At 30.6% G+C, this 27061-nt stretch overlaps 1 protein-coding gene across 1 annotated transcript; it reads left to right on the top strand.

Moving 5' to 3' along the window:
• Positions 1-879: 879 nt before the first annotated feature.
• Positions 880-26500, top strand: LOC124368065. Its single transcript, XM_046825338.1, has 6 exons — positions 880-978; positions 3102-3226; positions 8758-9185; positions 24684-24958; positions 25867-25935; positions 26402-26500. Exons 1-6 carry the CDS (start codon positions 880-882, stop codon positions 26498-26500), a joined length of 1095 nt encoding a protein of 364 aa, XP_046681294.1.
• Positions 26501-27061: the final 561 nt, after the last annotated feature.

Below are 27061 nucleotides of genomic sequence, written 5' to 3' on the forward strand. Positions count from 1 at the left end.
ACAACACCGGTGTCGTCGCATCACCGCGGGCTTCAATTTAATGCATATACAGGGGTGTGGCAGAAACTCCTGTCCCTTTCTTCTGAAGTCCTGAAGTGGCCTTAACGCCTATATTTTCCCTATATCAATCCGGATGGCACTTGATGTGTACGGCATGCATTGTTACATATTGTGGAGGTCTTACCAGTATAAAGGTGGTTAAAATAATCACTAAAGTAACAATAAGACATTTTTCGTAGTATTATGGTTAAACTAATTTATTTGTTAAAATTTTGGTGGGCGTTAACACCGAGTGGTGTCACATAGTTGACGAGTGAAGACGTATTGTGACCTGTATTCCGTTGCTCAGTTTTAATGATTAGTGTTTTGTATAGTTTTTTTTATTAAGTGCATGTTTATAGAGTTAGTGAAGTTGGACAAACAACATGTAGGTTGTGATTCCTCACTTAGGCGTGCCACAACGCTTTGGTAACATTTGTTTTTTTAACCTAGTTTGTAGTTATGTATTAGGTTAGTTCTCTTTACCTGAAGAAGAGAAGGAGATCAGATTGCAGATCTCGCCAAAACGTAGTGTTACTGATTTCTTGTTTCACTGCAACGATGGCAAATGTCCGGGAAAATCCTGTTTCATTCACAATCCTTTCATCGTCAAAAATAACCTTCAAAACTTATTCCTTGCCTAAACTCCGATAATGCAATATTTTAAATCATAAAATATTAGTTTATACTACTGATTTGGATTTCAAAAGATCAAAGGGCAGAGAAGTTTGTCATTTTGGTATTGGCTTCTGTCAGGTCCTGCGATACTCTGTAGTTTCGGATTGGTTATTATCAGCAATAACGTACTGTCTACAACCACAACCTCGATTTACTACGCACATGGCTAAGCTAGAGTTCGAGGGAGAGTGTCGATGGGCGAGCGGTCTAAAGTCGTTGGACTTTGGGTCTGAGTTAGAGACAGCGAAGGTTCAAAATCCTGTATGTGACCGTTGCACTTTTTATCAGTACAAGGCAAACAAAACAAAACAAATTTGCTCTCGGATCAAAAGGAAAGACATAAGAGTTTCAAAGTTCACCGTAAGCTATTTTATTAGAGCACACAATAACAGGAGTTTTTCTTTGAATCTACAGTCGCCTGGTGCGGTAAAACAACAAAACCTGCTCAGTTAAAAATTAATCCTTGTAAATGGCACTTTCATAATTCTCACTCTCAAGATAATGATTTTAAGAACTCCTAAACGAGACGACCAATGCCGATTTTTTTTAATTCGTCCGGTCAATAATAAATGTTAAACTTTTATTCGTAAAACTTTTGAATTTATAATTTACAAAATCAAAAACTTGTACGTATCTTGTACAAAAACTTGCTCTTAACCTTTTTGTTGCTATTAAAAAAACTGGAATTTTTTTGTACATTCTTTGTTTACATATATGTCTAAGAGCATAAATATACACATTAAATTGTAATGTAATAACAGTAATATTGATTAAAAGTTGTCCGTATATCGTAGCATTATTGGTTAAATTGAAGTTGACTTTCAAACTCGGCTGTCTGAACTTTTCTATCTGAGTAAGTTGTCTACAGTAGAGACAAATATTTCTAAAGACTCTCAGCCTGTAATATTCTCATGTTTAGTGTTAGTTGGGGAAGAGAGATTTCAAATTTTAAATAAACAATATGTGTCATTAAATAGGTAAACAATTTGGGACTGTGCAGTTGAGAATCCATCAAATCGGAGTTTGAATTCAAGATTCGGAAAATACGAGAATATTGAAATGTAACAAAAATTAGCCTTTCTTTCGATCAATTTCTAGCAAACAATAACTCAATCTTGCAAAAAACCGTGAATTAAGAAAAAAAGTTTGTCATAAGAAATCAATCTTACAATTTCACACAAAGTACGCCAGGTCTCCAACTGCTCAGAGAGAATGATGTCAGAGAACGTCGACAGTTAATTAGTCACCGAGCCAAGGTGTGCTGTCGAGTCTCACTGAATTTATCCCATCATTTAACTTTCTCTCCGTCATCGCCTTCATTCACTCAACTCCGTCTATCAATCAATTAGGAGTGACGGAGTTATTCTCTTTCTTGGTGGGAATTTCATACCGACGTTGCACGGTTCATATTCCAGAGGATTATATTATATTCTGGTAAAATTTCCATCTTTACTACCAAGATAACGACTAAGAAAACGCATTTAATATTAGATTGAACGAAAAAATATAGTATAAGTAATTTAGTGCGGGTTTCAATAATTTATGAGATAATGTGTTATGCCAAACTTAAGCGATGTTTTACAGTTCTAAGTATCGTTAACACATAAAAGGGAATTATATTTTGCTGTTATATTTAACAAGGGCTAATATTTCTTCAAATGTTAAGCATACTACACTAATAACAGCTGTATCTACGCATGAGTCTATTAAGTGATTTTTTCTTTACGTTATAACAAAAACATTTGTTGTCTTTCAATTCAACTTATAATTGCGCTTACTTCAAACTTTGTTATTGTAAATACAAAAAACACAACTGGTTTTTATACGTAAACTTGACAGTATTACGGAATAAAAACTCAATAAAACTTGTAAGTTTTAATTTAGTTTATTTTATTATATTTTTATCCTACATCTCAACGGAAATCTCCCGTTTTACAGTTTGAATAAACTAATTATAACAGTAAATAAATATATAAAATAGATTATGTTGGGGTGTAACATGTAAAAGAATCCTAACCATTGATTATTAATGCAGATGAAATGTTAAAAGTGAATAATCGATATGAATTGAATGATAGTAAGTAACAAATAATAAAAACAATGACTTTGATTAAATAATGATATATAGAGTAGATTAAACACAGAATAATTATTTTTATATGAATATCTCACGATTTTTGACTTGAGGACTGCTACAATGTCGTGTTGTATTTTCTTATACACTTTCAAGTCCTAAGAAATTGTTGGCGAAGCAGCGGGTAATTCACATATATGTAAGAAAAAAGAATTTAGATGTTACTTACTTATTATTTATTGTACTTGAATTTAGGACAACACACAATAATGCATAAATTATTCATACCATTAATCATATGATTTCCAAGCCACAGCCTGAAAGTATCCCAGACTCGTCAGCTTATTTGGAAGGAGTCTACCGAGAATTCCAGCATAAGACATCAGAAGTCAAGCAAACAGTTAAACTGTTGGGAGTGTACGCCGCTGCACTAATGTTAGTCACTATTTTTACTCTTTCAATTTAAAACGAATGAGTGTGGCACTTCCACGGGTGAAATATTTTTTTCAGTATAACATTCATCAACCTAGGGTTTTTGGAAAAAAATATTGGTGGACAAACATAAAAAGAACTAAAACTGAACTGTATAGCCTCCTACTATTTGAAGTCTGTTTAAAAAAGTTTTATTTCGTATACAATTTAATAGTACTGTCAGTTTTTTAAACACGCCTTTTATTTTGTAACAGAAGTTCAACCTTCGCAATGAATTAATTTCAATTGCATAGAAATGTTATTGCATAGCTGCCAAGCTTGTTATCTCGCGTGAGAACTCGACATTCCAGTCTTATCTGTCTACCAGATTTGTTGAGTTTTGACTAAATTGCTGTTATCTAACCTGATGGTAAATCTCACAAAATTAATGAAACTATACTTTGCGTGTTGACGCCATTCGGAAGTAGCGTGTTAGAGAACTTGACTAGTATAAATTAGAAATAAAAATTTATTATTAGACAATTTAATCGATACAGCTATCAAATTTTGCTAATATTTGTTCCCTGTTAATTGAATTTTAATTTATTACTCCATAATCCAACAACATTACAAATATAGTCTGACACACAAAGAATTGTATTCATCATTTCCACACTACCGGATGCTTTTGGTAATTTTAATACATATTCTCAGTCTAAAAAGTAATTTTTGAGTTCTTGGGTTTTGGTTTAGATCTTTGGATTACTAAGTTAACAAGAATCATTTAAATAGTAAGGCTACGTGTTTTTCTAGATAAAATATGTGTTACGAATTAATTTAAAATTACTAGTTTCACCAAAATCAAATCACAAGATCGATCCACATAAGTTAATTTAAAGTTTTGAATAAAGTTGTATACTTAAAAAAAAAAATATTAAGGACATGTATGGGGTATATCTACAAACATTTTAATACTTTTTGATAAAAGTGGACATTTCTACATGAAATAAACATGAAAGTTATAGTGCCAAGGTTTTCATATGGTTAAGGTTTGGGAGAGGAGAGAACGTACAGAGAACACAGACAAACAAATTGCTAACTTATATTAGACAAAAAGCCACAATACATGACTCATTATGATTCAAAATAAGTTAGTTAACTTATGTTTTCAACTTGCCAAATCATTGCATTTAACTCTTCCATGGTTATTAATAGTGTCAAATGTGATTCTAAAGAAATGAATGGCCTTGTGTGTGAGTATTGGTTGTTATGCCCTGTGATAAAATATGCCCTTGTTCTCCGACATTCTATATTTTCACAACAATGATTTACATTTTCATATCATTAATTCTTGTCAATCATGTGAAGAACTCTAATTTGTAGCATTTTATTCAGAACATCTCATATTTCTTAAACTATCGATTGAAATAGGAAACGGACCGTTGTTAATTACAATATTAATAATAATTATTATTATCATAGGAATTAAAAAAAATCAAGAACTTAGTATCTACTACTACTTTACTTACGCATAAAATGTAGAATAATATATATTAGGATGAATATTTTCTAAAAATCTTTGCTTAAGGAATTTTATTATTTGAAAAATAATTACAAGTTTATAATATATAAACACTATATTCAGTGATTTTTCACACGTATGCTGTACAAAATCTTATCCTTATTTTTTAGTATTTCCGTAGGCTTGTTTTCTGGAATGCCTTTGCCTTAGTTCTCCAAAATAGTTACATATCTAAAGTCTACGTTTACAGGTGATTCTGTATCAAAACATTGCTTACACTATTATATTCTTTAAATATTATGGCAAACCCAATGGAATATACCTCATATAGGGTTGCTGCATTTTATTTTCTTTACAGATAAATGGCCAAGCGGAGAGATTTGTGTAAACGGTTAAGAATTCATTGAATCCTTTGGAGAATGAAGGGCGGAAAGCTGAAACGAACCTGTACTATTTATTAATGCAACTAAGGCAAGCTTTAAACTCGACTGGTTCAAACATTATACAAGCTTATGTTTGGCAGACCTGTCAGACACATCTTGCACTGTTACATCTAAGAGAAAAACAGGGAGAGAATAACGTAACATTTGCTGGCAGATGTCTAAAAATAGTGTCAAGAAAAAATAGCGATAATAATGACGAACTCATGCATGAATAACTACCAAAAACTACTCAAAATGAGAGCTATTTTAAAAGTACAATTTAGAAAAGGAAATTAAATGCTGGAGATGACTCAAGATGGAGATGACTAAAAACGGGATTAAGGCAAAAGGTGAAATAAAAGAAGAATTTCAGGATTTATATCAAAAGATGCAGTATGAAATTGATTAATTAATCGATGACAGCAAAATTGATCATGAATTAAATTACAGATGTACTATTGCGGATGAGTGTCCACACCTAAAAAACTACATGAAACAACCATTTTCCAAGGTAAAACTAGTGCCTTAATACGTTTTCAAACTGTAAACATCTAAATTCTAATCCACATTTTCCTTACGTGGCTACTTTGAAACTTTACAAGATGAAATTATACAAACTTCATGAGCAGGCTTGGAGATTTCTTGCATCTTAAAATCTGGTTAGTTACATCCTAAATTACACATGAGTTTTGGAATTTACACATTTTTGCATGCACTTTCACCTCAACTACGTAAACAATCCTATGACATTTGCGTACCAGAAAACCCTCTTGACAAAAGTAACACTGAGCTGGTGATGTTTTTCAAAGGATCGGTTCAACCCAAGTCAAGTATATGGTCGTAACAAACACAAGTTCATCACAAGAACACGTCAATATTTTGAAAGTATAAATGATTTTTCCATGACTTTACTAAAATTAACTGTAAATTGCAATTTTAAGTACGCTTGTTAAAAATTAATTGCGGAATGTTCTTGCATCTGCAGTTTATCAGAGGACTCTGTGATGAAGATATTAAAACCAAAATATTGCAAGATCAAACCAAAATGTCATGGACAGATTTAGTGCAGCTGGCTATTTCTATAGAGTTTGTAAAATCTGAACACAGGCTAATTAACCAACTCTGGATCAGTTCCAAACCACCCGAACCTTGCTAATGCACAAAACTCAGGATCATATAAATTAGAATTCCATAAAATTAAAGAAATATGTTATAGGCGTGTGTGTCCAACCAAACAGATAAAAATAAACAGATTGACACAAAGTGTAAACGAATGTAACAAGATAGGTGATTTAAAAGTATGTTTGCAAAGTAAAACAAGTTATTAAGACACATTAATCAAGATGCAATGAATGAGAGTAAAGACCAAGATGAAAATGAAATATATAAATTGATTACAATAACGACAAATTAATTGTACAGATTGGTATTGAACGAAAATCAATATCAATGGATCTAAATACATTTTTTTACATAACAGGGGCCAGTCCTATATTTTAAAAAGATTTAAAGACCCTTCACTTGCAGAAAAGGACTTTTTCTACGAGTTTTGAACTAAAGATATACACAGGTGAGTTTATAAAACCTAGAGGAGGTATTTTTCAACTGTAAATACAACAAAAAAATTTGAATATGTTGTTGAAGTAATAATTTTAATTTGTACTTTGGTTACGAAATATCGTCCGAAAATTAACGCGTAGTTCGATCATCAAGAGCACCTCAGGACTTTGTATAAAAAGCAAAGACCAGCTACTTAAAAAAAGAGTCACGAAAGAGTCCACTCCTAACCAAGAAGGCAATGTAAGTAACTTGGAGCATGTAAAAAAAGAAAAGCCAACTCTAACCTCAACACGTGTATAGAAGTAACTGGAGTATTCAAAAAAAGGAAAGACAAGTCCAACAACACGAGTATAGAATCTCCGCTGAAATGCTTCAAACCTTTTAAAATGACTCATGAAGTAAGGTGTCTACACTGTAATACAATACTCCAGGCGCTGCTGCACGAATGAGTTGTAAAACAGGAAGCAGGATTCAGGTGCTAAGAGGATCACACCCAAGACGGAATAAGGACTTCCATTGATATTATTGCCCAATTGCAAAAGTTATTGATATGTAGCTCAGGTGATAAATCATGGATGAAGCGCGTGCTTTTTCATTTGGAGACGTTAGAGACATTTCATTAGCTTTCGTTCAAGAAGAGCCGCTTGAATTTAGATTGTTCGACAAAGTTAGAAGTTGTCTCGAAAGAAAGAGCATAATAAAATTAAAAATATGAATTTTATAAACAGTACTGTGTATTGTAAAGCTGTGATACGGGATTTTAAATTTACAACTTTATTGAAATTGCAGAGAAGGGTTTACTTAACATTAAATAATTATTCGAACTTACGTCAATAATATATTAGGAGAAACCCCCTTTTCAAGGTTTTTACGTCACTATTGGAGGAGACTTGGAATCCTAGGAAGTAGGAAAGGAACTTTTCAAATTGAGTACCAAAACGCTATCTCAAAATTTGTCGTGCGCTACCTGATTTACACTAGGGTATAAATATAGCGTACCTCATAGATAGCAATGCAAATTGGACCTGTTTTTATATTGCGTTTTCTTGATGAAAAACCTTAAGCAATGACCTAAACTAAGCACGTAAAAGAAGTTTGTGTATTGTATATTTCTTCTAATAAACATCACTTACCCTTAGGATGCTATTAAAACATTTTTCTACTGTCTGGAATGTAAGAGACACTATCAGGAGGACCGATTCACTACCACTTCAATCCAGTATAATATCATCTCAATCGCCTATTATCTTGGCACTTCCAATTCCAGTTCAGTACTGATAAAAGATGCTAGTACCTATCGATAATTCAGGGGATTGATAAAAGGGGAGCAAATTCAAGGTCTCAGGAATTTGTGAGAGCAAAAATATTTCTACTACTCCATTATTAGTAAAACTTTTGTAGTCTATCTATACATATAAACACCAATATTAAAATATATTTATTACTAGAGTATGTTATTAGGTAATATTTGTAAACTCTGTACAATAATTAATTATATATTTATAAAAAAGTGCTACATTAGGTCAAAGGTGGTTAAAAAGAACAAATTATTCAAAGCAATTTCAATTTTCCTCGTGTCACGAAACTTGTGTAAATCTTACTGTCAACGCTTAACAATTGAGCAAGCAATGATTATTTCCATTACAAGAAAAGCATTTTCTTTTGCGAGGCTTTAGCCTGCTATTACTTGGTATAATATTGAATAGCAATTGATTAGTCAATAAAACGCTCATTCCTATTACCTACACGAGTAGTTCTGAACAAAGTAGAATATAGTAAGGTTTTCGAAATATCCTAGAAAAATCCAAGCAGATATTTCACACAAAAATGAAAAGTTTTCCTGATAAATTGCTTAGATTTTGTCAAATAGTTGGAGGTCTGCCAGTGGAATGTACTCCTTGGGCCAGAGGAATCAAAGCGCTCATATTTTCCAATACAGGATTCCTGTGGAGCACAACCTTAGTCATACTGCAAGAATTTCTATCCACTATCACTCTATACATGCATTTCATGGATAGATTGAGTAATCAGTCATTGCCTTCGTTGGACAGATCTACTGTCATTGTAATAACAATGGATATAGTTTCTCTACAAGTGGTGGCGGCTGCCACATTCTTCAGCTCCGCCTGGAAGTATCCCAGACTCGTCAGTGTATTTGACAGTCTGGAACGAGTCTACAAAGAACTCCAGCCTAAGACATCAGAAGTCAAGCTAGCAGTTAAACTTTTGGGAATCTACGCTGTTGCACTAATGTTAGTTACTATTTTTTTCAGAATGGTTCTTATGAACCACAGTGACCAAGCATTTTCATTAGCAGTATCCTTCGTCACCATCGTACTGCTGTTCTGCCCTCAAGCTGCTCTGCTCGTCCATTTCACACATGTGGCTCAAAGTATCGCAAAGTTCTTTGAAATGGTCAACGCCAAGATCGAGATGGAAGTTACAAACCCTGCCAGTGTTGACGGCACCCACACAAGATGTAAGCATAACGATTATGGCTGACATTAAGATGTAAGCATAACAGACAATTTTCTGATGAATAACAAACTGCACAGAAATCAAACTTAACAAATTAGAAAAACCAATAAAAATAATAAATACATCGTACAAGACAAAATAACAGTATTTAGGTAGAAACTGTTATTATTTATCTGAATCTTATGTGCTATTTTAAAGGTCTCTCAGAATTATTACTTAACAATATTTAAACAATGATAAGTCATTCTTGTGCTTAAAAGAGTTATCGCTCTGTCAATACAATATTATTTTGTGGATAGTGTATATATATATATATATATATATATATATATATATATATATATATATGTATGTGTGTAAGTAGATATGAATATGGGGTTTCTAGCTCACTTTTGGGACAGACGGTAAATCAATGAAAAATACTGTTTAAAGGACAATAAACGAATCTGTAACTCACGAATGAAAAATTACCGAATCTATAGCTGTTTGCTTCTACTTTCTTGAGCTGTCAAATCAATCTATTTGAAATGTCTGCTACGACGAAAAATCTTCTCTACTCTACAAAATTGATAGTAACACAGTCTTTATCTTTAATAGTCTTCTTTCCAGTAACAACCAAGTGTAATTTATCATGTTTATTCAATTCTTTAATCTTTTTTTCATCCAAAACAGTCAAAAATCTGTTCGGTAAGTGTACTTTATAATCTTCCAACTCGGCAATTATTGTAAACCCGAATTTATCTTTCATTTTCTCCAAATTCAAGATTCTATGTTTCTTCCTTTCTTCCAATTCATTTAACTTCTTATATTCTTTAAATCTTAGCTCACCAACTTCATTTAATTCCTTTAGTAGCTCCATTTACATAGGAAAAAATTTGAGTGTGTCAAGTTTCACTATTTAGTAAAATATCTTTTTATTAAGGAAAAGTTATAAACTTTTAAGCTTAAAGTTGGCAATAATTTTAGATAATTCAGTAGATAATCAAGGTTTTTTAAGGTCCCTACACACTAGTATTAGAGTTTTTTTTGAAAAATCCTGAAAATCTACTGAATTATCTCAAATTATTGCCAACTTTAAGCTTAAAAGTTGATAAATTTTCCTTAATAAAAAGATATTTTACTAAATAGTGAAACTTGACTCACTCAAATTTTCCCTATTTAAATGGAGAGGAAAAAGGTATCATGTCCATACTGCAAAAAAGATGTTTTTGAACATCATTACACCAGGCATTATAATTCAAAGAATCATCTGAAAAATAAAGATATTTATGAAAAAGAACTAAATTATTTGAGGAATTGGGCTAAAGAAAATCAAATTGTAGATCATGAAAAGATGTACAATATAGAAAAATTACGAGAATTAAAGAAAAACTTTAAGGAAGATAAAAAAGATCTCAATCTATTTAAAGATGAAAAAATTCAATCAATCGCTGAAAAATTGTCCATAGAAACAAACGATAAAACTAAGTCTGAAATGATCGAAGAAATTGATAAAACTCTTAAAGTAAAATCCGAAAATATCATTGATGTAGAAGTTTTATCCTCAATACACGGTCTTTTCAAGCAATACATTTTAACAAACTTGAACGACAATTCCATGTCAATTTACAAATATCTTTCAATTATGCGGTCAGAAATTAAAAGTTTTAATCGAGAAATTTCAAGAAAATGTTTAAAAATATGAAGGGTTATCTCTCTTTGGAATGCGAATACGAACGAACTTTAGTAAACGGTGAAACGACAAACTTGCCCAATGTACTTTACTATAAAAGCAGACGAAATCTTCGATGTAAACGATTTTATCACCAAACAATTTAATAAATTAACACATCGAGAACAGACAATTCATCCAAATAGAGGTTCTGGATGGACATTCAAAAGTTGTAAACAATTAGTTTTGAGCCTTAATAAACACGAATTTATGAACGCAGGATCATATATCGATTTACCACAAGAGATCAAGGTAAAGAAAGCTTGTGTAAATATCAAAAATAAAGATGATTTCTGTTTTGTTTATTCTATCCGATGTGCTATTGGAAAACCTGAAAAGAATGCTGATAGAGCAAAAGCAATACGAGAAAATTTGTAAATGACGAGATATTTTCGGGCTTTGAGTATCCAATGTCTTTAAAAGATATACAATTATTTGAAAAACGAAGTTACAATTCCAAGTATCCGAAAATGTCAATAAATATCTACAGTTATGATGAGAAATTTTAACATTGTTCCGTTGCAAATTTCAGAAATGTATGACGCCGAGTTAGAAGTTGATTTATTGTATGTAAAACAAGAAGATAAATCTCATTATGTTTTGATAACCGATCTAAATAGATTAGTGGAGTTCACAGTTATCTAAACATAAAGAAAGGAAATTTCTTTGTAGAAGATGTTTAAGCCATTTCTACAAATCTGGAGATTTAACAGATCATTTAGAAATTTGCAAGCAACATGAAGTTTGTAAACCAATTATGCCATTTCCAGGTCAAACAACATCATTTACTAATTATCAAAAGAAGTTTAGCCATCCCTTACGTTATTTATATGGATTTTGAGAGCATATTAGAAAAAAATTCCGACATGCAAGAACAATCCACAAAGATCGACTACAACCAAGATTCAGAAGCACATTCCTTATGGTTTTTACTCTATATTTAGTGTCGAATGTGACCAATCGTATGTACAAGCCGATATGTTTATCGAGCAAAAAATGAAGAAGATTTGGCCAAATGTTCCTGCAAAATTGTTTGAAGAACTCAATAAATTATCGAAATACATAGCTACAAAATATAATTCTAAGAACAAAAAACCTATGAAATTGACTGAAGAAGAAGAATTAGCGTACCAAAATTCCAGTCTTTGTCATATTTTGTGAATGTGAGGGTTTTTGATAATCAAACAAGAAAAAAAGTACGAGATCATTGTCATTTAAACCGGCAAATTTCGAGTGGTGCTGCTCATTTATCTTGTAATCTGAATCTCAAACTTCCTCAAAATATTTCCAGTTTTTCTGTCACAATATGTCAAATTATGATACTCATTTGTACATAAAAGAATTGGCAAAACAGTATGGTAATGTTGATTTGATCGCAAACACAGATGAGAAATATATAAATTATTCAGTAAATTCAGGATATGGGTATGAGTTTGAAAGATGATAAACCAAGAAAGTTCATCAAGTTTTCATTCGTAGATACGTTCAGATTCATGGCCTCGTCTATAGAAAAGTTAGCTAAAAAACCTCAAAAAAGATGATTTCAAGCATACAAATCATTTTATACAAGATGGTCTGAACGCAATTCTAGATAGACAACCAAATGACGAAGAAGAAATCTTTAAAATTCTATCTGGAAAAGGCATATTTCCTTACGAATTTATCGACAGTATTGAAAAAACCTTGATTACACAGAAGAATTGAGAATTCAAGATTTCTATTCACTTTTGACAGACGAGAGCATATCTGAGAAAGATTATCAACACTATTTGAGCGTTTGGAACAAATTAAAACAGAAAAATCTTGGAAATTACTCTGATTTGTACAATATCCAAGATGTATTATTGCTTGCTGATATATTTGAAAATTTCAGAAATATTTGCTTAAATTGTTACAAACTTGATCCAGCACATTATCTAACAGCTCCAAGTCTCGCATGGGACGCTATGTTAAAATTAACGAAAATTGAGCTTCAGCTAATTAACGATTATAACATGTATTTGATGATCGAAAAAGGTATTCGCGGAGGCATTTCTCAATGTATTAAACGATATGTTAAAGCAAATAACAAATATTTAAAAGATTTTGATAAGACAAAGCCCGAAAACTATTTAATCTATCTCGATGCTAATAACCTTTATGGGTATGGCCTAATGCAAAAACTGCCGTTTAGTGATATCAAGTGGATGGATCCAAAAACTTACACAACTGCAGAATGGAAAGAAACAATTTTGGAACTCACTGGCGACGAAGATTATGGCTATATTCTCGAAGTTGATCTTGGATATCCAACGAATTTACAACGAACATCACAAGGATTTACCTCTTGCTCCAGAACATTTTAAAAACAAACTTTGCACAACTCTACTGGATAAAACTGAATACGTTGTTCATTCGAGAAATTTGAAATTCTATCTGGAACAAGGAAATGGTGTGTTAAAACATGTGAATAGGGTTTATCGCATTCGATCAGAAGCCTTTTATGAAAGAATACATTGATTTTAACACAAACATGAGAACCAAAGCTACAAGCGACTTTGAAAAGGACTTTTATAAGCTGATGAACAACTCAGTTTTTGGAAAATCTATGGAAAATGTGAGAAAACAGATGTGATATTAAGCTTGGAAATGAAGAATTTTCAATGAAACAAGCTAAGAAAACAAATTTCAAATGCTTTAAACATCTTTGACGACAACTGTATAGCGAGTCACATGTACAAACAAAAGGTTAAATTTAACAAAACCGATTTACATAGGATTTTCAGTTCTCGACCTCTCAAAATTGCTAATGTACGAGTTTTATTACAACAAATTAAAGAAGTTTGATCCAGATTTGAATCTGTGTTACAGTTATTTCCTAGAATTGAAACGAGATCCTTTTAAAATTATTAAAGAAAATATAGATGACTTTGATACAAAGTGATTATCCAAAAGATCACGAATGTTTCACTACTAAAAATAAGAAGGTAATAGGGAAATTCAAAGATGAGTTTAAATAGCGAAGTTTTAGAAGAATTTTGTGGTTTAAGGTCTAAGATGTACTCGTACAAATATCTAGATAAAAACCCAGTTAGGTGTAAAGGAATTAAGAGAAGCGTTGTAAATAAAGCAATAAATATCGAAAACTTGAAGAGATGTTTGTTCGAAGATAAAGAAGAATTTAGGGAGATGACAGTAATCAAAAGCTATATAAACATGAGTTGTACACCGTTACTATAAACAAGTTAGCACTGAACGCTAAAGATGATAAGAGAATTGTCCTAGAAAATAAGATCGATACAGTACCTTATGGCTATAAAAATGAAGCAAAATCTGATATATTAGATGAGTTAAATAAACTTGGAAACTTTGACATGTAAATGGAAGATTATTTGATTCACTCCTACAAATGCAAGAAAAAAACGAAAAATATAGATTCTAAAATCGTTCAAACTCAAAACGGATTGTATAGAATTGCAGCAAAATGTTCAAAATGTAAGACAAATAAGAGTAAATTTATAAAGAATCCAAATGAAAAACAAGTAAAGAAAGAATCTAAGGAATAAGGAAGAAATCGAGATTGAAGCTAGAGAAATTCATGCACCAGTACGAAAAAAGTTTAAAAAGAGAAAAATTATAACTTTAGGAATTGACGATTTATGGGCAGCAGATTTAGTTATAATGTCTAACTATTCGGATCAAAATGATGGATTCAAGTATATGTTAAAATGTTATTGATACTTTCTCAAAATATGCTTGGTCAAGAGCTATCAAAAGAAAAAAACGGCAAGGATGTTTCAAAAGCTTTCGAAGATATAGTAAAAGATGCCATAATGATCAATCACAAACCTCCAAACCTACTTCATACAGATAAGGGTTTAGAGTTTAAAAAATAAAGAATTTAATGATGTTTTGAGAAAATACGACATCAAGATTTATCATACTGAAAACGAAGAGAAATCAAGTATTGTAGAGAGATATAACAGAACTCAAAATGAGAGAATGAAAGTAATTTTTGAGATTAATAAAAACTTTAAATGGATCGATATTCTTCAAAAAATCGTAAACAATTATAACGATACAGTTCACAGCACAATCAAAATGAAGCCCAAAGACGTAGATAAGGATGCAGAAAAGGAGTTTTTAGAGACCGTTTTTCAAGTATGTTCCACCTGAAATTCACACGAAAACTAAATTTAAAATCAATGATCATGTAAGAATTGTTAGTAAAAAAACAACATTTTCGAACAAATATAAGAACAATTGGTCAAGAGAAATCTTTGTGATTTATCAAATTAATAACACAGATCCTGTAACTTATAGTATAAAAGATTTAAATAATGAAGAAATAACCGGAAAGTTTTATGAATATGAATTGAGAAAGTCAAAGATTTTTTCTATATAAATGGAGGCCCGAAAGAAATGTTCAATGTGCAAAGAATTAAAAGGTTTTGAAGAATTTTATAAAGATAAGAATAGAAAAAGATGGAATTAATTATAATTGTAAAGATTGTTATAGGAAGTATCATAAAGAGCTGTATGATAAAATAGAAAAAATTAACTTTGGAAGAGAAAGAATGTCTTAAATGTAAAGAAACTAAAAAAATTTCAGAGTTTAATAGTCATCACTATAGTAGAGATAAGAAAGGCTCATATTGTAAAGATTGTGTAAAGAAGAATCACCATAGATTATATTATGAAGATACTCAATGTGAATGTGGAAGAACTATAAAATGGTTAAATAATTATCAAAAACATTTACAAACAAAATATCATAATTCAAGAGTTTAACATTTTCATCGTGTAATAATTTGTTCTATATAAATGGAGTCTCAAAAGAAATGTACAAAGTGTCAAGAAGAGAATAGAAAAGACTGTTATTGTAAGGAATTATATGATAAAATGAACAAATTAACTTTAGAAGAGAAAAAAGTGTTACTTTTGTAAAGAAATTAAAAAATATTTCTGAATTTAATAACTGGCAGTATAGTAAAGATAGAAAAGATGCTTTTTGCAAAGATTGTGCTAAAAAAATTTTCAGCGAAAGTTATAAAAACGAAATGCCTTGTGAATATGAAAAAAGAATTCTACAATGGTTACCTAGTTATGCTAAACATTTACAAACAAAATATCATAATTCGAGAGTTTAATAAAATGTAGTAACATTTTCATCGTGTAATTTAGATATTCTATAAATCAGTCGAGATTCTGCCATATTTGTAGTAAAATGATTTCCGTTGTATAAAATATTCAAAGATTCTTTCATTTGGTTGTAGAGATTGATAGAATTTGGTTCGTCATCAATGAACAAAATCTCTAATTCAGGATAATTTATTTTTAGATGTTTTAATCGGTTTGGTATTTCTCGTTTCTGAGCTCTGATAACGTAATAAGGCCATTCCCACATGTGATTCTTCTTAATTAACACAAAAACATGGTGTTTTTTTCTTATCAAAATCTTTACAAACAAGGTCTGGTTTCATCAAGTCAATTTTTACACTTTGTTTTGCGATTATTTCCGTTTTGATTTCATCTTTAATTTGCAAGTGTTTTACTTCATTCTCTAAATATTTAATCTTGTTTTCAAGTTTGTACTCACCAAGTTTTCTAATAGAGGGCAAAACTTCTTTTGTAACCCAAGTTTTGAAGATTTTTGCCTCTTTTTTATGTGATCTCAAAATTAAAGAATAAAGTCCTGATTCATTGATGAAAATAGTATTTTTTTGAAAGTTAGAAGGTAGGGCAATCGAATGACCCACCTTATTTATTTCAGAATATGATAATTTATCATCATTATCAACATGCTCTCTAACTGCTTGTTTCGTATTTTTCATATTCTAGAATTTCTGCAACATCTTTAGCTTTAAACCAAAATTCGTTATTTTTATCCACAATCGTAAAAATATGTTTGTTTTCAAATCTAAGTTGATTATTGAGCAGGTCTACAACTGATTCCATTTAGATAGAAAAGAAATTTAACTAGTAATTTTTTATTTCGAGAATAAAGGCCAGATTCATTGATAAAAACAGTGTCAGGATGAAGATTGTTAAGGGCCATTCGAATAGCCCCTTGTTTTTTAAGTAAAAATATTGAATTTTGTCATCATCAACTCATTTTTATTCCTTTTTCAATCTTAAATATATTGTTGTTTTACTCTCATTATTTAATAAATTTCCCTCAGAGTCTTGTATAGTTTAGAACGATTTTTTGAATTCTTTTAATATTTTTTCTAATTGGAATATAGTCTATTTCATTCGGTTTTTTCACTAATTTTTGATCCATAAGCAACATTTGGAAAAAAATTGTACAAAATTTCAGATTCTTTGTGAAGATGTTCGGTATGATTTTCAAAACTAGGTTCAACGAGATTACAATGTACTTCAATTACATCAAACGGTCTAAATTTTGGCGTTTTATTTCCTAAATATACCTGATTTGGCTCAATAGTTTCTTGAACAAACCCTAATAAATCTACTATAATTGCTGAAAACATTATTCTTACTGGTGATTTTATTTGAATTTTATTAGAGAGATAATTTTTTTGCATTTCAAAACTTGTTTTTCGTCAAAGTTTAAAGATTTATCTGATTGTTTGAATGTTTTCAGATAATTTTTAAGGGAATTTTTTATTTGATCGAAGGTATAATATCCTTTGTTTAAACCATAATATTTTGTTATGTTATTCTCACTAAATCCTATACAATAAGGAGAACTTTCACTAATATTTATTACAAAATTGTCAGAATAAAAACCGCTTAAACCGATAAAATAATTTGATTCTTCCTCTAAGTGTATAGGTTGTTCCAAGTTTAAAAATAATTGAGAGCTTTCTGAAGTCAACTTGAACAGCTTCATTTTCGCAAGCGTTGCTTCAAGATGAAAATCTTCTATTTAAATGGAGAAATTTTTAAAGCAAAAAGATCAGATAAAACTTCAAACGTTTGAAGAAAATAAGAAAGATCAACCAATCAGATTGTTAATTGTTGGTTCAAGTGGATGTGGAAAAACAACTTTATTATTGAATTTTATCTACAATAGGTTGATTCCTTATTCCAATTTGTATGTTTTTAGTACATCTTTAGAACAAGACGCCTATAAAAAATTACAAGAAAGATTTGAAAATATTGAGAAGAAACTTAAGCAAAGAAATATCACATTTTTACAATGCTTCTGAGGACATAGTTCCATTAAGCGAATGTAAACCCAATTCGTTAATCGTTTTTGATGATTGTATTTTGGAAAATCAGGACGTTATTAAGGAATATTTCGTAATGTCTCGTCACAAAAAATATCTCTTGTATCTATCTTTCTCAATGCTTTTCAAAGGTTGATAAACAAGTTATAAGAAATAATTTGAATATGTTGTGTGTTTTTTAAACAAGATGATCATTATTCCAGAAAGATTTATAACAATTATGTGGGATCTGATATGAGTTTTAACCACTTTATTGAGTTATGTGATAAAATTTGGAAGGAAGACTACGGATTTTTAACTATTAATCTAACTTTGAAGCCTAAAAATGGCAAATATTTGAATAAATTTTCTGATATAAATGCTGCTTAGTGGTCTGACAAATTTACTCGATAAAATATTTGTTACAATTATTTTTACATTATCTTTACTTTTTATTTACATTATGAAAACAACTGAAAAACGGTAAATCTGTTCACGTTTTCACGCTTCGTGTTCACGTTTTACGTTCCACGTTCACGTTTTTACGTTCCACGTTCACGTTTTACGTTTCGTGTTTTCACGTTTCAAAATTTTCCTAAATAAATGGCGAACGTAACTTCTGAAGAAGCGAAAAAACTTGATCAAATCGAAAAGAAATTAATCAAAGAATTTAAAGAACAGATTCGAATTGATGAAAAAGAACAAGAATTTATTCAAAAAATCAATCAACCTGTAACTTCTGCAATAAAAAACGTTGAGGGCAAAATTGAAAATGTTTTAAGTGATAATCAAAATTTGATGAATTTGGTTCCAGTTGTACGACAATTTGTCGATATTTCGATACCAGAATCTGAGTTTGAATTGCCAAAATTACCATCGTCAACACCATTTAGACCTCGAATCATTGAAGACTCTACCATAGTTGAACCAATAAGTCCTGGAACAACGGATATAATAATTGGTGAAATTGGTAGAAAATTCCTTCCTAGAGCGAAGGATGATAAATTTGGTTTGTATTGGGATAGAAAAAAGAAAAGTTTTATGATTGGAAATTTGCCCGTAAATTTTGAACATAATGACATAGTTATTAATGAAAAAAATGTACGAAGGTACTCAGGGTTTATGGAGATTATTAACAGGCACTGATGTTCCAAAAAGACGGTTTATATTCTGAAGAAGACTTGAAAAAGTATACTGAAATTTTATGGAAATCTGATTCAATTTACAAAAATAATGATCCATCAACTAAGAAACCAAAGTCAAGTAAAGGTAAAAAATATCTCAATTTGATTAAACCAATTTGGGAAAAACGAATCGAAGGATCAGGTGTAAGAAAATACAGTGATAATAAGATTGAGTACAGATATATCAACGATTTGACAAAACTCGATGGAATTATTAATTATATTTATGCTCAAGAGAAGGCTGGAAATAACAATTTTTTGAATGAAAAGAAAGCAATTAAAGATTTTATTTCGAACAAACTTGACGAAATGATTGAAAAACCTGATGGAATTAAATATTTAAAACGAATTTTGCCGGCAATAAGTTCATCTATGATTGAGGGTAGTGGACTTTTGAATGATTTTATCAACAATTTTACCTTTTGAATTACACGTACCAACATATCAGTATCTGGGGCCTGGCACAAAACTCGAAAAAAGACTAAAAAGAGGAGATCCTGGTATAAATAAATTAGATCAAGCTGCTATGGAACACGATATTTTTTATGCAAAACATAGAGACACAAATTCCAGACATATCGCAGATAAAGTTTTGCAAGATAAGGCAATGGATAGATTTTTATCAAAAGATGCTAGTTTAGGTGAAAGATTTGTTGCGCTTTCCCATCAGCTGGAGCAATGTTTTTGAAGAGAAAACTAGGAATGGGAATCGAAGAGAACTTGAAAATTTTAACTATATAAATGGAGGTGAATGTAAATTTCAGCAAAAAATCAGAAAGAAAAAATAAAATCCGCTTTTAAGAAGAAAATACCCGTTAGTATTCAATTTAAAATAGATCAACTAAAAAATGGCGAAGATAAGATATTTTTAACAAATAGACAATACAATAAAACTCGAAAAACATAAGAAAAACAATAAAGGAACCAGAATAGAATTTTCTTATAATCAGTTGAAAGAACTCAAAAATGGTGGACTTTTGAAAGATTTATTAGATTTTGGAGAAAATATTCCAGTTGTTAAAAATGTTGTTCCTTATGTTCGTAAAGCTGCTCCAATCGTTAAAAAAGATGTGATTCCTATTGTTCGAAACATTTTAAATTGGTTAGATAAAGAGTTGGAAGATGTTACAGGATCTGGATTAGATGAAAAAAACTTTGAATTACGTGAAATCAAACATAAAAAAAAAAAAATTTAAACCTTTAACATTCGGGGAATTGGAAGAAATCTGCAAAAATATTAAACATTTTAGAGGAATCTTCATGAGAGATACATTACCTGAAAAAGTTAAGAAATTTGAATGTGGAATTGTGAATTTAGACTCGATTATGGGAAGTGGAACGCATTGGATTTGTTATTATAAAAATGATAAGAATGCATGTTATTTTGATTCGTATGGAAGAATTGAGGACAAACCACCTATAGAAATTGATTAAATATTTGAAAAAATCAAGCGTCTACTACAATGATTCTCAGATTCAAGACTATAAAGATCCCCCAATTTGTGGTCATTTATGTGTTTTTGTGTTGAATGAACTGAGTGATGGTAAAGATTGTAAAGAAGTTGTTAACAAATTATTGCTTAATAAATATGGATTCACAAAATATTTTTGACGTATTTGGTACACAAATTATTCAAAATGGAGATAATAGTTTTCAATTTTGATAGTTTGAGAAATGAGTTTGATAACAAGTTAGAAAATTTATTACAAACCCTTCTAGATTCAGATATGTTTGCTGTCGAGATTGAAGATTTTAAAGCAGAATATGATAACAAACTTGCAAATTTCATGAGTTCAAATGAAGTTGCTGATAAAATAAAAACATTGGAAAAAGAAGTCGATGATGGTGTAAAAAAATTATTTACCAATTTAATGTCTCATATTGAAAAAGCTGATAAAATTACTGAAGCGATCAAAGTTGAAAAGAATTATGTTAGTTTGGCTAATAAAAAAAGAATTGTCGGTGTTCGACCTGGTATTGACAAACATGATGTTGTTGTTAAAGAACAAATTTTAAAACCTCTAAAATTATCAGAAAACATCGATATTGTTGATTTACATGATCCGAATGTTAAAAATGCCTTAGATTTTAAAGGAAAAAGAATTAGCAGTGTTAGTAAAGGAATTAATCCTTTTGATGTTGTTGTAATGATTCAATTAGAAGATCCTAATTAAATGTTTAATGAACTAAAACAAAATTATGAGAATCATAAACAGCATGTTAAAGATTTTACAACAGAAGTCTATGACAAGTTAGAAGCCAGAAATAGAAGATCAGTAGACGATGTTTGGTGAAATTAATGAAAAACTTACTAATTTTAAAGAGTCTTTTGATAAGTTTAGTTTAGATGCTACGAAAACTTTTGAGAATATTGGTCATAAATTTGTTGAATACATTGATTCTTATGCTTTCAAATTTCAAAAATTAGAAGAAAAAAATTAATAAGTTCGAGGAAGATCTTACTGAAATAGGTATTCTCGTAGGGTTTTATGCACGATAAATTTTCCCTAAATAAATGGCGCTCATATACTGTGTGAGATGTAAAGAAAAAACTGCAACAAATGATATAAAATACTATGCAAATATCAATGGAGTTAAAAGAATTTCTGGAAAATGTGCTGAATGTAACGCTAAAAAGAGCCAATTTATAAAAACTTGAAATTTTTTCTTAATAAATAGAGATGGCGGGACATTACAGTGCTTTCGATCTTTTTATAATGCAACACGAAAGAGATTTGAAAAAAGAACATTGGGATGACATTTCTCAAAAATATGAATTATCCGAAGATATGATGAGATTATACGTAAACAAATTGAATTGGTATAACATTGCAAAATATCAAAATCTGTCCCCAGAGTTCATTCAAGAAAATATACATTATCAATTAAAAGATTCATATGTCTGTTCTTTGTCTCTATCAACACTTGAGTATAAAACTTTTGGATGAAAATAAAGATACAGTTGATTGGAACAATATTATAGATAGCGGTTACTATCCTGTGCAAATTTTATTGAAATATGTGACCGAGATCGCAAAATTTAAGGAAGAGAATCCCGAATATGACGAAGTAGATCATTAAAAATGACTAAAATTTATATCTTTTCTTATAAAAACGTACATTAGATCGATGAAAAAATGATATCTTTCTTATACATGATGTTTAAATTTTCTCTTATTAAATGGCGGACTACAGAAAATATGCTAGTGATATTGAAAGGGCGGAGTTTAAAAATTTCTATCCAATTAGTAAAACAACATTTGAATGAACCGAATAAAAGAACTGAGTTTAATATTGATTTTGGAGATAACTTTTGCTCGTCTAACTTCCAGTTTTATATTTCTGGAACTTTAACAAAACAAGATGGTAAAGCATATCTTGGAACTGATAATGTTAGATTAATCGATAATTTTATACCGTTTTTTATTTTCTAAGATTGAAGTAAGAAAACACAATAAATTGATAGAAGAAGTCGAAAACTGTGGCCAATTAAGCACTATTAAAGGAACCATTTGTTATTCCAAAAGTGATGTATTTTCAAAACAGTTTTGAATCAACTTTTAAATTTGGACAATTTGAAGCGGTCGGTGATTTAGCACATTTCGGCTTAGGATTCTTTGAAAATGTAAATTTTCCAATCTATAAAGGTGGATTTTACATTAGTTTCATAAGAGCTGAAGACGATGATGTGATTCTGAAGACTGCAACTGGAAATGTTATGCCTGTTGATGGCAAAATTACAATTAACGAGTTTTTCATTAGAGTTCCGATGATTTATTACAAAACCACGAGTAAAATTCAGTTGATTGATGAAATTACAAAATCTCAAAACATTATGTTTAATTTTCTAGATTGGCAATGTATTGAGCAAAAAGGTATTTCCGGAACAAGTTATTCGTTCGATATCACAAATATTTATAGAAATATCTTCAATCCTAAGTTTGTTATTATAGGTTTTCAAACAGATAGACAGAATAATCAAGAGAAAAATCCTTCAAAGTTTGATAGTTTGAATGTAAAAAATATCAGAGTAAAATTGAACGGTTCTTATTATCCAGATGAATTACAAAAATTTAAACATTTCAGGAGGTCTTTTCAGAATCATGTATCAGATGTATCAAGATTTTAAGAAAGTTTACTACAAAAATATGGAAATGTATTATAATCCTAAAGAACTTTTTAGCGAATAGACCTATTTATGTCATTGATACAACAAAGAGTTTGACAAATATTTCTGGTTCAAAGAACGATATAATTTATCAATATGGATTTTCAAAATGCTGTTACAAACGCGATTTGTTATGTTGTTGTTGTTTCTGAGAAATTTTTAGCCTATGATGTGATTAAGAACGATATTAGAGAAATTCAGTAGTTAATGATGTTCATATTGTTCTCTTTCATTCCTTCTAAAACTTCAAAAATATACTCTTTCGCTGATGAAAAATCACGATTTCTTCCGGAATAATCTTTGTAATCATAGACAAAATATCCTAAATAGTTAAATAATAAAATAAAATCATTTCTTTTTATCTCGGTAGTTGAAATATAAACATAAACATTTGCGCTGAAAAATTTATATCTCGGCAGAGTTAGTTCCATACCTTCCATTTATTCTTTTTGTAAAAATGGAAGAGTATAATGCCAACTGTTACAAGTGTTCTAATAGAGGAGAAATTGTTTGATAAAAGATTAGTTTGTAGAGATTGTAATTTAATTTTGTACGAAAGACCTAAACCTAAGAAATTTCGAAATAAACTAACACATTTGAATAATCTGCTTACAAAATTGCAATATGGAGGTAAAAAACAAACAAAAATTTGTTACAGAATTTAGAAAACAGAATAAAAATTTTTACTTATCTCTTATAACCGTTGAAAAAATTATTTTCCTTTTCAAAGAATACATTCGGTTTGTAGGTATCGATACACACGTTTATTATGAGAAGATTTTACCTGTATTTTTTCATTATCTGGATGTTGAATTTGATTACGATTTTAAGCCTGAAATCTTTGATGATTTTATAGTACATTTGGAGAAATTAAATGAAGAACCTCGTCAAAAGAATGTGGTTTTACTCACATTCTCCCCGACTTCTCGAGTGATTGTTAGCAAATTCCATCATTTCCGTTTATAAGTTTTAATTTATAGTTTATTCGTAGCAGACATTTCAAATAGATTGATTTGACAGCTCAAGAAAGTAGAAGCAAACAGCTATAGATTCGGTTAATTTTTCATTCATGAGTTACAGATTCGTTTATTGTCCTTTAAACAGGAATTTCTATTGATTTACTGTCTGTCCCAAAAGTGAGCTAGAAACCCCATATTCATATCTACTTGTGTATATATATATACGTGTGTGTATGTGTGTGTGTGTGTGTGTGTGTGTGTGTGTGTGTGTGTGTGTGTGTGTGTGTGTGTTTTGTATGTTAGAGTATTTTGTGATTTTTAGGCAATATGCTTTCTAAAATCAAGAAACTAAGAACTCTGATGAACACCTACTGGATGCTGTGTGACGCCGTACACCAGGCTAATGGCTTCTACTGCGATCAGCTAATGGCCGTTATCTTCTCCTCGTTTCTCCACATCACTGTCACGTCTTACTACTTTTTCATGCTCCTCAAAACTGGTACATTGTTCTTCACGACTACTGAAGTAGCTTGGATCTTGCTTAACATCTGCTACGTAGTTCTGTTACTAAACTCAAGCACGGTCGTCACCAACAAGGTAAATATTATATTGAGAAAATCCTACCCTAAGGTTTAAATTGTTTTATGTAACATAACTTAGAATGTGATTCAATTCTGTTAGATGCATGTTAATGCATCCCAGAATTTCTTTTAGGACTTTTCAACATCCAAGTAAAGTGGCTCAATGATAGATCTGTTGGGTCTATGACCTATTCAAGCGTGATTCAATACAATGACAATGCTTTTGAAAATGTAAAAACTTAACTTTTAATTTCTAAATATAATGATTCTAGGCTGTAATTGTATTTATTACAATATATTATATTATAGAATATAATACAATTTAATATTTATATATTATATTGAGAAAATCCTATCATAAGGTTTACATGGCGTTAATAAAACTTATAATTTGCTTAAAATCTGTTCCACCCAAAATGAAGCCTTATATAATCATTCCTGATATTGTATAATGCACTGAATTTTGGTTTCTATGCTATGGAGCTGACCAATACGCAACTCGACATAAATTACTAGTTTTCCCGAGTGTCTCTGACATCCAGTTTTGAAGCACAAGTAAGTTCTCACGTTAATACATCTATCAGAGACTCTCCACATGGAACTGTGTATAGGATAGGGTGTATGGATAAAGTTCCACTCTATGCACAGAAATAACTTCAGGGATGCCAAGAGATGTTTCAAGATCCGTTAAAAGTCCTTAATGGCCCTCAGGAATCTCCGAGTCGGGTATACGTGCTCTTGGTGATAAGATGCAGCACGAGTATGGGATTTCTTCCAGTGATTATTACTGGCCACAAATATCCTTAAGGACTTTTCTAAATCCAGGTAAAGAGGCTCAATGCTCCTCTGTTGGCGGCTATGAACTATTCAAACCTGATTCAATGTAAGTCGTTTTGAATTTCTAAATATATGATGTTGTTCTAGGCTGATGAGACAGGACAGACGATCTGCAAGTTCATCAACAAGAGCATGGACCCGGAATTGAGAAATCAGGTAATTATGATTACTTATAGCTAAACAACCACAGAAAACTACCAATTCATTATGGTGTAGTAATGATATTATAGTAATAACCTATTTGAATTTTCTAAAAAGGATAAAAAAATTGAAGTCCCACATTGCTTTTTTCATTGGACTTCTAATGGAAACTTGATAGACATTCTTTAAATTTAATATCTTGATTCTATCAACTTGTCTTGGTCTTATAGAAATAATTTATTGAAATGTTACTAGAAGTGAAACAAGAACTCATTAACACGTTACTAATTTCTTGTTTCACTGAACGATGGCAAATGTCCAGAAAAGTCATGTTCCTTCACAATCCTTCCATCGTCAAAAATAACCTTTTAAACAAAGAAATTACTAGAAGACTTCACAAGAAGTCCCACGTTGGTTTTTTATATGCGTTTTAGTGCAAACGTAATAAAAATATGTAAAAATCTTTGTGGGTGTTTTCCAGCTTGAAGGGTTTCTCCTGCAGTTGCCCCACCACAACGCAAGATTCTCTGCTCGTGGATTTTTTTCCCCGCTTAACAACGAGACACTCACAGCGGTTTAGTGATTTACTTTGTAGAAAAAGTACTCGTTTCTCTATTAACAAATAGGATTCTGTATCCATCTATCGACTATATAATTTTCTTATCTAGAGTAAATTTCGTGACAAGATAAACTAACAGTTATCAAACATGTTATAGCATGTAGGCTGATAGCGTGTTCTGTCTGTACAGATGGCTGGAGCGGTGACAACTTACCTGGTGATACTGATCCAATTCCAGACTGAACCATCATCCACCTAGAATAAAGAAGCTTAGAACTTAGTACAAAATCACTGAATATAAACGTAAACTTCTGTTCGGCATACATTCACATGGTATTGAATGTAGTTTAGTTACACCTCTAATATATTGTGTTTTTACATTCACGCTGGCAAAATGCAATGTGTAAGATGTTCAACGAGTTAATTGATGTAATAAAGAGTTTAATTATTGTTAAAATTAGTAATGACAGGCTTTATATATTTGTACTGTTTGGGCAGCTTCACCTAAATATATTTCATAAAATACAAGCAAATTTGTATTCAGAAAGTATAGGAGGGAAATCAAATGCATTTTTAAACAAT

This window comes from Homalodisca vitripennis, chromosome 8, assembly GCF_021130785.1.
Source record: "Homalodisca vitripennis isolate AUS2020 chromosome 8, UT_GWSS_2.1, whole genome shotgun sequence".
Classification (NCBI taxonomy): Eukaryota; Metazoa; Arthropoda; class Insecta; order Hemiptera; family Cicadellidae; genus Homalodisca; species Homalodisca vitripennis.

Coding starts and splice junctions, on each gene's coding strand:
- LOC124368065 (XM_046825338.1), top strand. CDS start 880: ATGGCTAAGCTAGAGTTCGAGGGAGAGTGTCGATGGGCGAGCGGTCTA. Junction 979..3,101: donor CAGCGAAGGTTCAAAATCCT/GTATGTGACCGT, acceptor ATGATTTCCAAG/CCACAGCCTGAAAGTATCCC. Junction 3,227..8,757: donor GTGTACGCCGCTGCACTAAT/GTTAGTCACTAT, acceptor TTCGTTGGACAG/ATCTACTGTCATTGTAATAA.